The following is a 13,469-nucleotide window of genomic DNA, read 5'->3' as shown; positions in this document are numbered from 1 at the left end:
TATAATATTGTCAGGCATAAAAACATGCATTCAGTAATACGTAAAAGTTTTAGCGCTGTTCATATTCTTTTTCCAGTTGGCTCTGCTTCTGTCCTGCAGTGTTTGAATTTGCCTGTACTCTCAAGGATGCAGTGTAAGGGTGCATATGGCACGAATATGACTGAAAACATGTTCTGCGCTGGATTCATGGAGGGAGGCAAAGACTCGTGTCAGGTATGTCACTTAGTCTTCCTCTTTATATGGATTTTATATTTTTATAAAAACACAATTTTTCCTTTTCATTTTCCAATTTTCTTCTCAGGGGGATTCTGGTGGGCCTTTAGTGTGCAACGGGAAACTGAAAGGTGTTGTTTCCTGGGGCAATGGCTGTGCTAAGCCACACTTTCCTGGGGTTTATACTGAGGTGTGTCGCTACACTGACTGGATCAAAGACACCATAGCTAATAACTAACTCTTTGTTCAGCCTGGTCGGTCCTTTACAAGTTCATTTTCCTAATTATCTGCAATTAAATTCAGTTTGAAGCATGGATGTGTTTCTGTCTTTTATTTTTTTATGGACATTATGTTTTTAAGCATTTTTTTTTAATCATGTTTGCTCCCCACCCCTTACACTGTGCTGCTACAGCAGCATGGCAAAATTCAGTACCCCATCATGTGGGTGTGCATGTCACATGGAAAACATTCAAAGCCTCAGAGTATCAACAACAAGGCCATCAGAAGATGTAATTTCTTACATACAGTAGCTAGTGCACTAAAATTCCCATTACAGTGTTAGAATTTTATGGCTTAACAGACAGCCAATCGCATCTGTTGCCACAAATGCACATGGTTTGTACAGTCACAGAAACACTGTGTGTCACTGTCACTGAAAACCATGCCCAACGGGTTTCAATCCAACTGTCTCCATTGACTTTGTATTGTATGAAGCTGTCTCCTTGTCATTTCTGACTTATTACAAAAAACAGAACAATGTCTAAAAGCTGCTATGTGACAGGGTGCACAGCAAACAAGCTAAAAAACCCAGAACCAAAAACAAAGAAGTTTTCATAAGCTGGCGACCCAAAAAACAATACAAAAAAAAACAACAAAACAAAACAAAAACAACAACAAAAAAAAACAAAAAAAACAAAACAAAAAAAAAACAGGCAATTGAAACAGAGTTCAACGTGCATATTTGTCACAGCCACCAGCACTCCATTTCCCAACATCCCTCTGGTTCCTCACCTGCACTCACTCACCAATCACCTGCACCTGCAAGTCATCAACACCCATCAGCACTCCCTATTTAAACAGTCACCTTCCTCATCACAGTTGTCTGGTCTCGTTGATGGCACAACGTTATACTTACCTGAGCCATCTGGATCTTCTTCCTTCGTCAGCTCTTCATCCTTCGTTGATTCCATTCCTGCAAAGAGACTTTCCTCATTTACTCTGTCAGCTAAGTGACTTTTCTAAAGTGCTTGTGCCAATACTCACCTGCATTCTGTCTGCCAGTTTCTGTGCCTCTGTTCTAAATAAACTACCTGTTATACACTTACCTGTCTGCCTCCGTCTGTGTCCTGACAGAAGACCAGACTTCATGCAGAGCTCCACGGATTCTGGCTGGGAATTCGCCAGACAGATCGCGGCAGCGGCTCAATCCAGCCATGATCGGTTCACATTCACAGATAAGTTCTGTGATCTGATCCATACCAGTTCCTTAGATGATGATAAATTCAAGAATCTGTACCGGATCAGGGCTAACTTCGTTGATCCCCGAGAACTCCCCAGTCTCACTGGATTGGACTGGAAGGAGGCCATTTTCCAGTGTCTAGAGAGCTTCATCCCTCTGTATGCATTCTAGCCAGTCCAAGCATTTCGTTCTAAGGTAACCACCAATCCAGTATCCCGTCACCAGATGGCCGCCGCCGTTCCCGAGCCTCGTCGCAAGATGGCCGCCGCCGCGCCTGAGCCCCCGGTCAAATTGGCCGCCGCCGCGCCTGAGCCCCCGGTCATGATGGCCGCGGCCGCGCCTGAGCCCCCGGTCAAGATGGCCGCCGCCGCTCCTGAGCCCCCGGTCAAGCTGGCCGCCGCCGCTCCTGAGCCCCCGGTCAAGCTGGCCGCCGCCGCTCCTGAGCCCCCGGTCAAGCTGGCCGCCGCCGCTCCTGAGCCCCCGGTCAAGCTGGCCGCCGCCGCTCCTGAGCCCCCGGTCAAGCTGGCCGCCGCCGCTCCTGAGCCCCCGGTCAAGCTGGCCGCCGCCGCTCCTGAGCCCCCGGTCAAGCTGGCCGCCGCCGCTCCTGAGCCCCCGGTCAAGCTGGCCGCCGCCGCTCCTGAGCCCCCGGTCAAGCTGGCCGCCGCCGCTCCTGAGCCCCCGGTCAAGCTGGCCGCCGCCGCTCCTGAGCCCCCGGTCAAGCTGGCCGCCGCCGCTCCTGAGCCCCCGGTCAAGATGACCGCCGCCACGTCTGAGCTCTCGGTCAAGATGACCGCCGCCACGTCTGAGCTCTCGGTTAAGATGGCCGCTGCCACAGCTATGAATCTCTTCCTCATCCAGGGTGGCCGAGCCTGGGGTCTGGGCCAAGGCCACGGAGGCCGAAGGGCCCGACACGCCATGGCCTCCCAAAGGGCTACTCCGCCATGTCGCCCTGAACCACCAGTACTGTCCTGGAGTCAACCTGCTTGTGTCACCCGGATCACCCGTCACGACTCCAGGACGCCCGCCCTCCCTCCCTCCCTCCCTCCCCGGCTATACCATCTACGGCACGAGGACGCACCTTCCGGGAGGGAGGAGTACTGTCACAGCCACCAGCACTTGCACTCCATTTCCCAGCATCCCTCTGGTTCCTCACCTGCACTCACTCACCAATCACCTGCACCTGCAAGTCCTCAACACTCATCAGCACTCCCTATTTAAGCAGGTCACCTTCCTCACCACAGTTGTCTGGTCTCGTCAATGGATAGCACAACGTTATACATACCTGGACTACTCACCTGAGCCATCTGGATCTTCTTCCTCCCGTCTTCCTTCGTTAATTCCATTCCTGCAAAGAGACTTTCCTCAATTACTCCTTCAGCTAAGTGACTGTTCTAAAGTGCTTGTGCCAATACTCGCCTGCATTCTCTGTCTGCCAGTTTCCGTGCCTCTGTTCTAAATAAACTACCTGTTATACACTTACCTGTCTGTGTCCTGACAATATTATTCTATGAACTACGCCTTAAAGGGTGGCTTTTACGATTCGGTAGCTTATTAAAAACTTAGTAGTTTTTTTTTTTTTTTTTTTTTAGGAGGTTTGCTGTACACCCTCCCACACAGCAGCTTGTGTGTGAGTGAGTTTATTTCTAAAGCACATTTAAAAATGGCCACAGGCCAACCAAAGTGCTGTACATTAAAAGCAAAAAATAGAACACAAAGAATAAAGGAACATTTAGAATAATCAAAAGAACAAACTTAAGATAAAAAAAAAAAACAAAAAAAAAACATTTTTCCTTTTTTTTTTTTTTTTTGAAACAAGATTTGAACATAGATAAGGTGGAAGCTGACCTGATGTGATCAGGTAAATTATTCCATAAGGTAGGGCCAGCCACTTCAAAAGCGCTCTTACCTCTGATCTTTAGGCAGGTTCTAGGGATTTGTAGGAGGAGCTTTTAGGCATTGTTCTTGTAAGTGGCCACTAGAGACCGCTATAGGTAATTAATTCACGGTCATATAGGTCATTCATGTGACTGGGTTCGAGGTTTTGAGCCCAGGAACCTGTATAGCTGATCAACAGCCTCACTCATCAGATTTCTCTCATCTTGTCTATGTAAGTTAACACAGTTTGTGTAATCCTGGTGCTGTTCTCTCTGCTCTCTGTAACTTTAAGTAGTTATATGATTCCCCTTTTACATTTTGTTAAGTTGCTTTGTCTTATGTTCACACTTTGTGTGCTACTTAGCCCAGAGACCATAAAGCTAGCAACTAACCCAAGAAGCAGCAAACCTAAAGTTTGCACCCTTGGTGAGCGGAGCGAGGTGTGTATTTTTAGTTAATGTTGTCAATGTGTAGAAAATATTTAAGGATGTAAAAGTCTACATTGACTTACTGGAAAATGTTTTGTTTTAAGTTTCACATGTTAATTGTTTTATGCGTAATGCCCAAGGGCTTATTAACCAGCTATTTGTGTGTTTACTTTTAGTTTTCACGGTGCTTATGCTGGTTCTAGAAGAATAAAAACAATTGCACCCGTTAGAGACTCTCTGCCTCGTATTAAAGAAGCCAAGGGCTGCGACAGTTCTGTTTTTTGTTATAAGTTAAAAATGACAAGGAGGCAGCTTCACGCAATACAAAGTCAATGGAGAGGGTTGGATCTAAGAATGAAAAAGACCATTGTGGTTTATTGCTTTGTGAAACAAGAACAACAAATTTCCAAATTGTCAATTTTTATTCAGAATAATTAATATGAATATTCAATTCAGAATTACAAATATTATTTAAATCCTAAATTGTATTATTATTATTATGAACACATAAACCTTCACATAAACAAAAACTCATATTTCACCCATATTTAAATATAAATATATAAATATATACCTAAATTAAATTACACCTAAATTAAGCCACAATATATTGTTACATTTTACTATTATCGCCACATTACACCTGTGACTGGGTCTCCCTAAGACTTTTCTGATTGTGAAGGATTTTGAAGTATATTTTTGTTCTATTGTTTCCTGGTTCACATTTCCTTTGTTAATTTAATGTTTCCCTCCTTTGTTCTAGATTATCTTCTCCTGTATCTAATTTAGTTCTCATTATCCTGTGTATTTATAGCTATTTAAAGCTTCTCTTTTTCTTTTTAAGTTGTCCGATCTTGTCTTGACTAAGTGATTTTAAGCTGCTGTGTTTTTTTTGTATATTGTTTTTACCTATATTATTATATTTTTGAGTACATAACCTGAACCCTAACTAACCTAAACACTTCTCAACAATATAAAACAGATAAAAAACAACAACAAAAAAAACAACTGAGGTCGTAATGCTAAAATCTGGCATACATTCAAAACCTGTCACCCGAAGATGTGTTAAACAGCTCTAACATACCTACAATATTATAAAAACAATATTATTGCCTATTTCTTCAGATACACGTGAAATAATTTCATAGAATTAAATGTTTAATAAATAATGCATCTTTTGTTATAAGTAAACACAATATGGACACATTTTACACAGCAAAATTAAGACAATTTGAGTATCTAGCTTTATGGTTCCACTTTAGTGTCTTTAACTACTATGCACTAACATTTAAAGTACATTGTATTTTTTACAAAGTATTTTTTTTTTTTTTTTTTAATGCAAGCACATAATTAAAGACACCTAATGTAAAGTATGACCAAGATCACTTTTGGTGTCTGTATAGTGACATGCAGAGCTCTTGGACAAATGCCACCATTGGACATTTTAGGATTAAGAACAGATTGACACTTTTACTGTATGGCAAGACTACTGATACATTGTCTCTGTATTCTATATTGTTAAATCACAGAGTTTTAGGGTTGATCCATTGTACAGCCTAAACCCAGGATAGAGAGACTGAGTGAATGTGGCCTGAACTCTGCAGATAAGGGTCATTGTGTCAGAGACGCCATAGAAGGACAGAGTTCCTGCACTGTGATCCACATACACTCCTATTCTAGAGCAGATGGAAGCTGTGGGGATGTCAGTCTCCATATCATTGTGCCTAAATGAGTATCTGGAGGGAGAGCAGAACAAACTCCAGGAATGATCATTATATCCAAACAAACACTTTGTATTTGTTCCCTTCCGGCTGATGTGCTTCAAACTGATATACCCACATCACCATTCCACTCCACCTCCCAGTAATAACGTTCGACACACTCTCTCCACACATCACCTGATAATAAACATCAAATCTGTGTGGATGATCAGGATACCGCTGGACTGTGTCAGTGTAAGTAGCCATTCTGTTCCACTCCAACAGACGAATGTGTTTATTAACTGTGTTTGGATTAATTGTGACCTGATGAGCATCAGATGCAGATAAAATATATCAGTGACCAGTCAGAATGTACATGTTAAAGTTTTTAAAAAAATAATCTTTTTATGTCGCTGAAATGTTTATAATATAATGAACATTACTATTGCAGAAATTACTACTGTTTGAATTATAGAATATACCGGCCCACATGATCCTAATTAAGTGCCAAGCACTGAAGGTGCATAGGCACATATTGTTATCATTAGTGTTCTTATTATTCTTCTTCCTTCTTCTTCCTCCACTTTTGAGTCGCCCATAGAACCACTTGTGGAAAAATTTGGCACACAGATATAGGACAATTTGAACAACAAACTCAGCAGTTTTGGAGTCTCTAACTTAATCCCTCTAGCGCCACCAACTGTCCAAAGTTGCACTCATGTTTATACTGTTAACTTTTGAATAAGGCCTAGAAACAATTTTGACTCTCATCTACACTCAGCTCTGATTCTTTGGCTCAAGACGATTTGATTGCACCATATGGCATAATTTTTGCCATGAAAATCCTTCAGCCATTTAGAATTTACCTAAAAATCTACTTGTCCTAGACTGTTCATCCGAAGTTATTAAAAGCTATTTGATACTCCCATCCGTTTAACGCATCAACGAATTTGTCAAAGAGTACACCAAAATGGACCTGAGGTTGAATCCCTACAACAATTTTTGCATATTAAGATGAAACTGTCATCTCAAGCATAACTTGAGGGTACATGCACAGTTTAATCACAGTGCCATTTAGTGGTCAGGAGATATGAAAAATAACTTTTTTTGATTATATTCTGAGCGATTTGCCAAAATCATAAAACTGGTCTCTTTAGATTCAGTGTAGCATACTGAATGGGTATCGAATAACCAAATTTGGCATAATTGCCATTGGTTTGATTTTCACCAAAACTGGATCCAATCATCGTGAGCCCATGCCGGCAAAAGTTATTAAAAGCGTTTTGTTTGATCAAACCATTCTCAAATAATATATCAACAAATCTGTTGATGCCAAGCTGATATTGAGGCTGTCTGCAATGCTTTGGAATATCGACACCAAACTCTGTATATGTGATTGTCACCACACTGACTACACAACATCAATTAGGTAACAGCGCCACCTATTGGTCAAAAGTTGTAAGCAATTAAATCATATTACTAGTGATTTGTATTTAGGATTTTTTCAGCCATTTTGACTAAAATCATCTAAAAATGTCTTGAATTACTCATTCTTGCAGTTAGTGTGCTTGGCCCCATTAATTGCTGCTTGCAGCTATAATTATATGTTGTGATTTGTTGTAAAATTGTTTGGTTGTCTTGTTTAACTTAAATGTACTTTTATTTTTTATAAAGGTGCTATATAATTTTAAATTCTGACCATGTGATCTTAACATGGATGCCACAATGAGGATTGACCTTATGTAGAATAAAACAGCTTTTTTATGTTGTTGTTTTTGAATAAACTGCATTTTTATTGTGTTGTGGAGAAATCTTTGATTACGAATAATGTAAAGAGACATTTTCTTGATTTTTCAATTTAAGTATATGCATTCTCAGTGTATATATTTTGCTTGTTTTCTTTGCAACTTACATTGTAGGAAGTCCTTTCTGGTCCTTAGAACAACGTTGATGTGTTTAACTATGAAAATCAACATAAACAGGCAATTCTTAAGAAAAGAGTAAATTATCAACTGTACTGTATCCTTCCAGTTAGCTACATCTGTAATAACTTCTAATATGTTCTAAGATTTTCGAATGATATTAGAAGTAAATGAATATTAGGTGTAAGATATTAGGTGTAAATGAATGTTTAGTGCTTTACCTACCAGAAACCTTTTGGATCTCCTCTTTATAGAAATTCTCAAATTTCTCTCTCAGCTGACAGATAGATTGTCTTATATCATTAGTAGAGAGGGGTGAAGTGACAGTAATTCTCTCTGTAGGTTCAAGAGGTGCAGAGAGATACTGAAACCCCTAAAAAAAAGGCAGGGGGAAAAAACACTTTTTTAATCTGCCTCCCACACATCTCTACTACAGTCAAATATATCCTGCCTTTGCTGACTTATCTTCAGTGATCTTGCCTTATCTTGCCTTTAGCAATCTAATCTAGCACTTTATTCCACTTTAATTGCCTAGAGAGCCAGTAAAATCTCCTGTATCACAACATTCACTGCTATGTTTTTTTCTACACTTCTATTACCTGCAGGAAATGGATGTGATCGTCTGTGTGTGAAAGCTGCTCTAACTCAGCTTGTCTCCTCCTCAGTTCAGCAATCTCCTGCTCCAGTCGCTGCAAGAGTCCTTTAGCTTGACTCACTGCAGCCTTTTCCTGATCTCTGATCAGCCGTGTCACCTCAGAGCGGTTTCTCTTAATGGACCGGATTAGCTCTGCAGTGTTTGCCATACATTAACTAGACTGTGGCGGCCCGCCACATTCTAATTTGTCCCGCCACAGTCTCAAAATTAAACGGAAATTAGGCCTGTCGCGATATTTGAAAATAACCGATTGATAATTCCACCGAATGGATGACATTTGCTTGTTGTAACTCTTCAAAATTAAACTTTATTTTTTATCTTTATTCAACACTGAATCTAATACTACACACATTTAACTATTCAAAATGTGTATTGGTCAATCTCAGGCAACTTTATTTAAATTTTTACAAGGTTTCAAAGCAGAAGATCGATGCATGTTTTCTCAGTCCTGTTACCAAAACTCACGTGCCATTTAAAAAGCATGTTTAAAAGCATGTCAGTTAATTCCTTTGTATTCACCTAAAGAAAGTGTTTATTTTGAAGAAATGGTTGGTTATGTGTTCAAATAATTGATATTTGTGACAAAAAAAATCACTTTATATTAAGGCAAGGTGTATTTTAATAAAAAACGCAAAGCAATTTTCTCATTTAAAAGAAAACAAAAGCCTCAAGTTTATATATTTTTAAATAATTTAATTTATTTAACAATTGTGTAAATGATGGCGCAAACAAAACTGAGAAAAACAGTGGTTTAACTTTATTTTTCTAGAAAAATAAATAAATGTAGTAACAGGAATGAGCACTTTGTAACAGGAATGAACACTGGGTAACAGTGTGTCCATATATGTGTGTGAGAAAGAGAGTGTGAACATGGCCGTGTGTGCATGTGTGCGAGTGAGATTTCTGTGTTGAAGGGATGTTATATGTGCTAGTAGTACATCACAGTGAAGGAGGTGGAAAGAGAAAGAAGGAGAGCGAGGAAAAGGGCGGGGGGACAAAAAAGGGGGAAAAGGTAGGGTTGCGGTGTTGCGGTGTTTAAAACTAATCCTAAAAATCTACAATTTAAGTAATTTCAACTGTAAAACTGATGATACAGGTGAATAGTATTATATCAACTAATATTCACACAAATAAATCAACAAAACAGAGGACTCTACTCACCACTGTTACTCTTAACTCAATCCTGTTATTTTTCATATAAGTAACAGGACTGAAAGTAACAGGATTGAGTTTTTAAGCAAAAATGATCAAATACATGACATATGGCCACATGGAGTACATGCTAATAGCATGAGGACACTGAGCAAATACTGCTGACTTACCTAAAGTTAATATTTTTAAAAATAAACAAATAACATCAAAGAAATAATTTAGGTAACAGGACAGTACATTGTAACTATGACTGAGAAGGTCAATCTCAATTTCATCAAATATACAGAATTAAAATGAGAGGACTTACTTTTGGTCTTCTTATGGCCTGCATAAGATCCAGATGATGCAACTTCCTGTTGAAAATGTGTCTTGTGGCATGTTCCAAGTTTTTTAGAGGGGGAAATGTGTGAGGGTAACAGGACTGAGTGAAAACCTGGGGACACAACTAAAATGTGTATTTTATATAATATATTATGGATTTCTTATGAAATTTCTTTTTGTTTAGCATAGATGGTATATGGAGTAACACAACAATGCAAAAATAATAAGATTTCTGAAAGATTTTAATGATTATATTTCATGATAAAGTTTAGGTTTAGATAGCGGGGACATGTAACAAATGCTATTTTTTAGTATTCTCAGTCGTTTTTAATAATGCTTTAAATTATATATTTTAAATTTGCAGTTAGAGTAATGTTCAGGACATTTTGCTTAATAATAAAATATATTTTAGAGTTCATTTTCATGCATATTTATACATAAAATGTCCTGGGGACAGAAATGGCACCGATTCGGTGGAATGGCCCAATTGCGCTCTTTTATACGACAAAAATGGAGCAAAAGAAAAAGACTAGCACCAATTAAGTTTTCGTGTAGCCTACTATATTCAAAATCATCTGAAGCCATTGCATAGCTCCGCTGCAGCTGTCAATCATTCTCTGTTCAGCACTCAAACAGCGCGTCGCGTTCAGTAACGACAGTCAGTACGGTAAAACTCTCCAATATGATATATTCCCATTATAATACTTGATGTATAGATAAAGGGCTGTGGATTTGCATAAGACGACTTTATCTTACTGGAGTTTATTGCTGTTTCTGAGCGATGTCATCATACTGGCTACAGGTTGTCTGTTAGATCGCACAACACAAGGATTATGAATTGGCGTCACACGCACAATAACTGGAATTTAAAAGTGAGAAGAAACATATTATTAATAAACTGTTATGCAGATGTACACAGGGATTCTCTTTGTGCCGTGAACTTTTCAATGCGCAGCGCTGTGACTCCATATTGCTTTAAGCACATCACTCTGCACCCGGGATGCGCATAAGCGGTTTGTGCTGCTGTTTTGAAGCGTTTCATATTATCAGCATTTTACATACTGAAAGATTATTAATAGCCTATTTTGTTCTGTCATATCTATCATATCTTGTTGCCCCATTAAAAAGCTGCACAATACTATATAATAGTATTTTAATCTTATAATCTAATCTATAAATACATATATTTATATTCATTTATAAATATAAATCAAATATAAAGTTTTTTTCATATCATACAAAAAATGCAAATAGTATTTTAAACTTTTTATTAACATATTTAGATTTTATAAAATTACTGTGCAAAGTGTTTTTCAAGAATTAGGCTAGCATACTTTTTGCTGCTGAATTATAGTTACCTAGATTTTATTTATTTATTTATTTATTGATTGATTGGTCAGCTTATGATTATATATTTTTATTCATTTGTTATTTTTCTCCATAATGAAGTAGTGTGTTTAACAAATCAGAGTGACCATTAGTTCCACAAATACAGATGCATAGATACAGGCCCCAACTAATTATTCTAGAAATAAATGAATTCAACAAAGGTAACTTCTTTTGCTACATATTTTTAATGGTTTAAATGTATACTCTACATGTATACAGGTCATCTGCATTGTTGGGTCTGGTGTCTCTCATCTTCCTCTTGACAATACCCCATAGATTCTCTATGGGGGTTCAGGTCATGTGAGTTTGCTGGCCAATCAAGCACAGTAACACCATGGTCATTAAACCAGCTTTTGGTAACTTTGGCAGTGTGGGCAGGTGCCAAATCCTGCTGGAAAATGAAATCAGTATCTCCATAAAGCTTGTCAGCAGAAGGAAGCATGAAGTGCTCTAAAATTTCCTGGTAGATGGCTGCGTTGACTGTGGACTTCAGAAAACAGAGTGGACCAACACCAGAAGATGACATGGCAGCCCAAATCATCACTGACTGTGGAAACTTCACACTGGACTTCAAGCAACATAGTTTTTGTGCCTCTCCTCTCTTCCTCCAGACTCTGGGACCTTGATTTCCAAATGAAATGCAAAACTTATTTTCATCTGAAAAGAGGACTTTGGACCACTGAGCAACAGTCCAGTTCTTTTTCTCCTTAGCCCAGGTAAGACGCTTCTGACGTTGTCTTTGGTTCAGAAGTGGCTTGGTACATGGAATGTGACAGTTGTAGCCCATTTCCTGAAGATGTCTGTGTGCGGTGGCTCTTGATGCACTGACTCCAGCTTCAGTCCACTCCTTTTGAAGCTCTCCTAAGTTCTTAAATCGGCTTTGTCTGACAATCTTCTCAAGCCTGCGGTCATTCCTTTCACTTGTACACCTTTTCCTACCACACTTTTTCCTTCCAGTCAACTTTCCATGAATATGCTTTGGCACAGCACTCTGCAAACAGCCAGCTCTTTCAGCAATGACCCTCTGTGGCTTATCCTCATTGTAGAGGGTCTTAATGGTCGTCATCTGGACAACTGTCAAGTCAGCAGACTTCCCCATGACTGCTGTTGGGATTACTGACCTAAACCCAGTATTTATACCCTGAAAATGGTAATTTAGTAGAACTTGAAATTAAATATTCTAATAATTTGAGATACTGATTTTTTGATTTTGATGAGCAGCAAGCTGTAATCATTAAAATGAAAACAATAAAAGTCTGGAAATATTTTACTTTGTCTAGAATATATTTAAGTTTTACTTTTTGAATTAAATTACAGAGAAAAAAAAAAAAAAAAAACTTTTTCATGATATTCTAATTTATTGAGATGCACCTGTACATTACAATCAGCATGTGACCCACAGTGGGCTTCAGTGGGTCTGCAACGTCTTCAGCTCTGGAGAGTCTAAACAGTATGTCTTTTAATTCAATAGCCAGCAGTTGTTTTTCTCCTCCCAATACTCACCTTATGACTCTCAGCTCCTGAATATCTTGTTCTCTCTCCTGAATTCTCTGCAATTGCGTTGACAAACACCAGGCGTTTCGTCTGCGCGCTCTGATCGAGGCACAAATAATTTATTATATATGAAAAGTATTATATAAAGTGGCTTCTACTGCAGAAACTTCCATTTTTCTTAGTGATATTTAGCGCCAGTTTATCAGGAAGTGACGTTTTTGTTCTCTTTGACTCACTGGATAGAAACACTGCTTTATTCGCAAATATTTTATGCGATATTCAAAATTTGCGCATAATGTGACCGAGTGGATAATAAGGATGGTGTACGGGGTGGGGCATATGTATTTACTTTGCCCTATAAATAGCGCAAAGGTTGGCAGGCTGCGTAACTTCCGTTTGATATTTTCCGTCTGTTGTGATCCTGAAGCGCTATAACGAGGTATGAGCGTGGCATTTGTTTAGATGCTGTAAGAGCTTGTATAAGGACGTTTTGTTTTTTTTACATGGTCTATCCTATGTTAATTGTAGAGAGATAACAGATCTTCCTTGGAGAAGAGTTCTATGCATATGGACCTCTGATGTCTAGGCCCTGCTGTTTTGCTTATGATTTATTTATTTGTTTCATATATGTTTTAAGCTGATTGTCATATATTGATGTTTGTTTTGAAGTTATTTCTTTTTTTTTTATTATTACTGATTTTGCTAATTGAGCCCTGTTTGTACCAATTGCTAAGGGTCTATACAGGTGCTGGTCATATAATTAGAATATCATCAAAAAGTTGATTTATTTAACTAATTCCATTCAAAAAGTGAAACTTGTATATTATATTCATTCATTACACACAGACTGATATATTTCAA

The 13,469-nt window shown here is 38.7% G+C and overlaps 2 protein-coding genes across 5 annotated transcripts in view; one reads left to right on the top strand and one right to left on the bottom strand.

Annotated features, from left to right (window-relative positions):
* The window catches only part of gnb5b (guanine nucleotide binding protein (G protein), beta 5b), a 349,428-nt gene that overhangs the window by 163,661 nt on the left and 172,298 nt on the right, over window positions 1–13,469 (top strand). For 3 of the 4 annotated variants that reach the window (XM_051870558.1, XM_051870556.1, XM_051870557.1), the window contains 2 exons: window positions 77–213; window positions 302–1,102. The exons of the other annotated variant lie outside the window; for it this stretch is intronic. In XM_051870558.1, coding sequence (XP_051726518.1) covers window positions 77–213; window positions 302–451 — 287 coding nt within the window. In that variant the 3' untranslated portion in view covers window positions 452–1,102. Of the gene's footprint in view, window positions 1–76; window positions 214–301; window positions 1,103–13,469 lie in introns of those variants that run through there. 4 annotated transcript variants of the gene reach the window in all.
* Window positions 1–13,469, bottom strand: part of LOC127499882 (E3 ubiquitin/ISG15 ligase TRIM25-like) — a 223,337-nt gene that overhangs the window by 103,754 nt on the left and 106,114 nt on the right. The gene's annotated exons all lie outside the window — the stretch shown is intronic.

Source organism: Ctenopharyngodon idella, chromosome 18 (assembly GCF_019924925.1).
Source record: "Ctenopharyngodon idella isolate HZGC_01 chromosome 18, HZGC01, whole genome shotgun sequence".
Lineage (NCBI taxonomy): Eukaryota > Metazoa > Chordata > Actinopteri > Cypriniformes > Xenocyprididae > Ctenopharyngodon > Ctenopharyngodon idella.
This window is presented reverse-complemented; position numbering and strand designations above follow the sequence as displayed.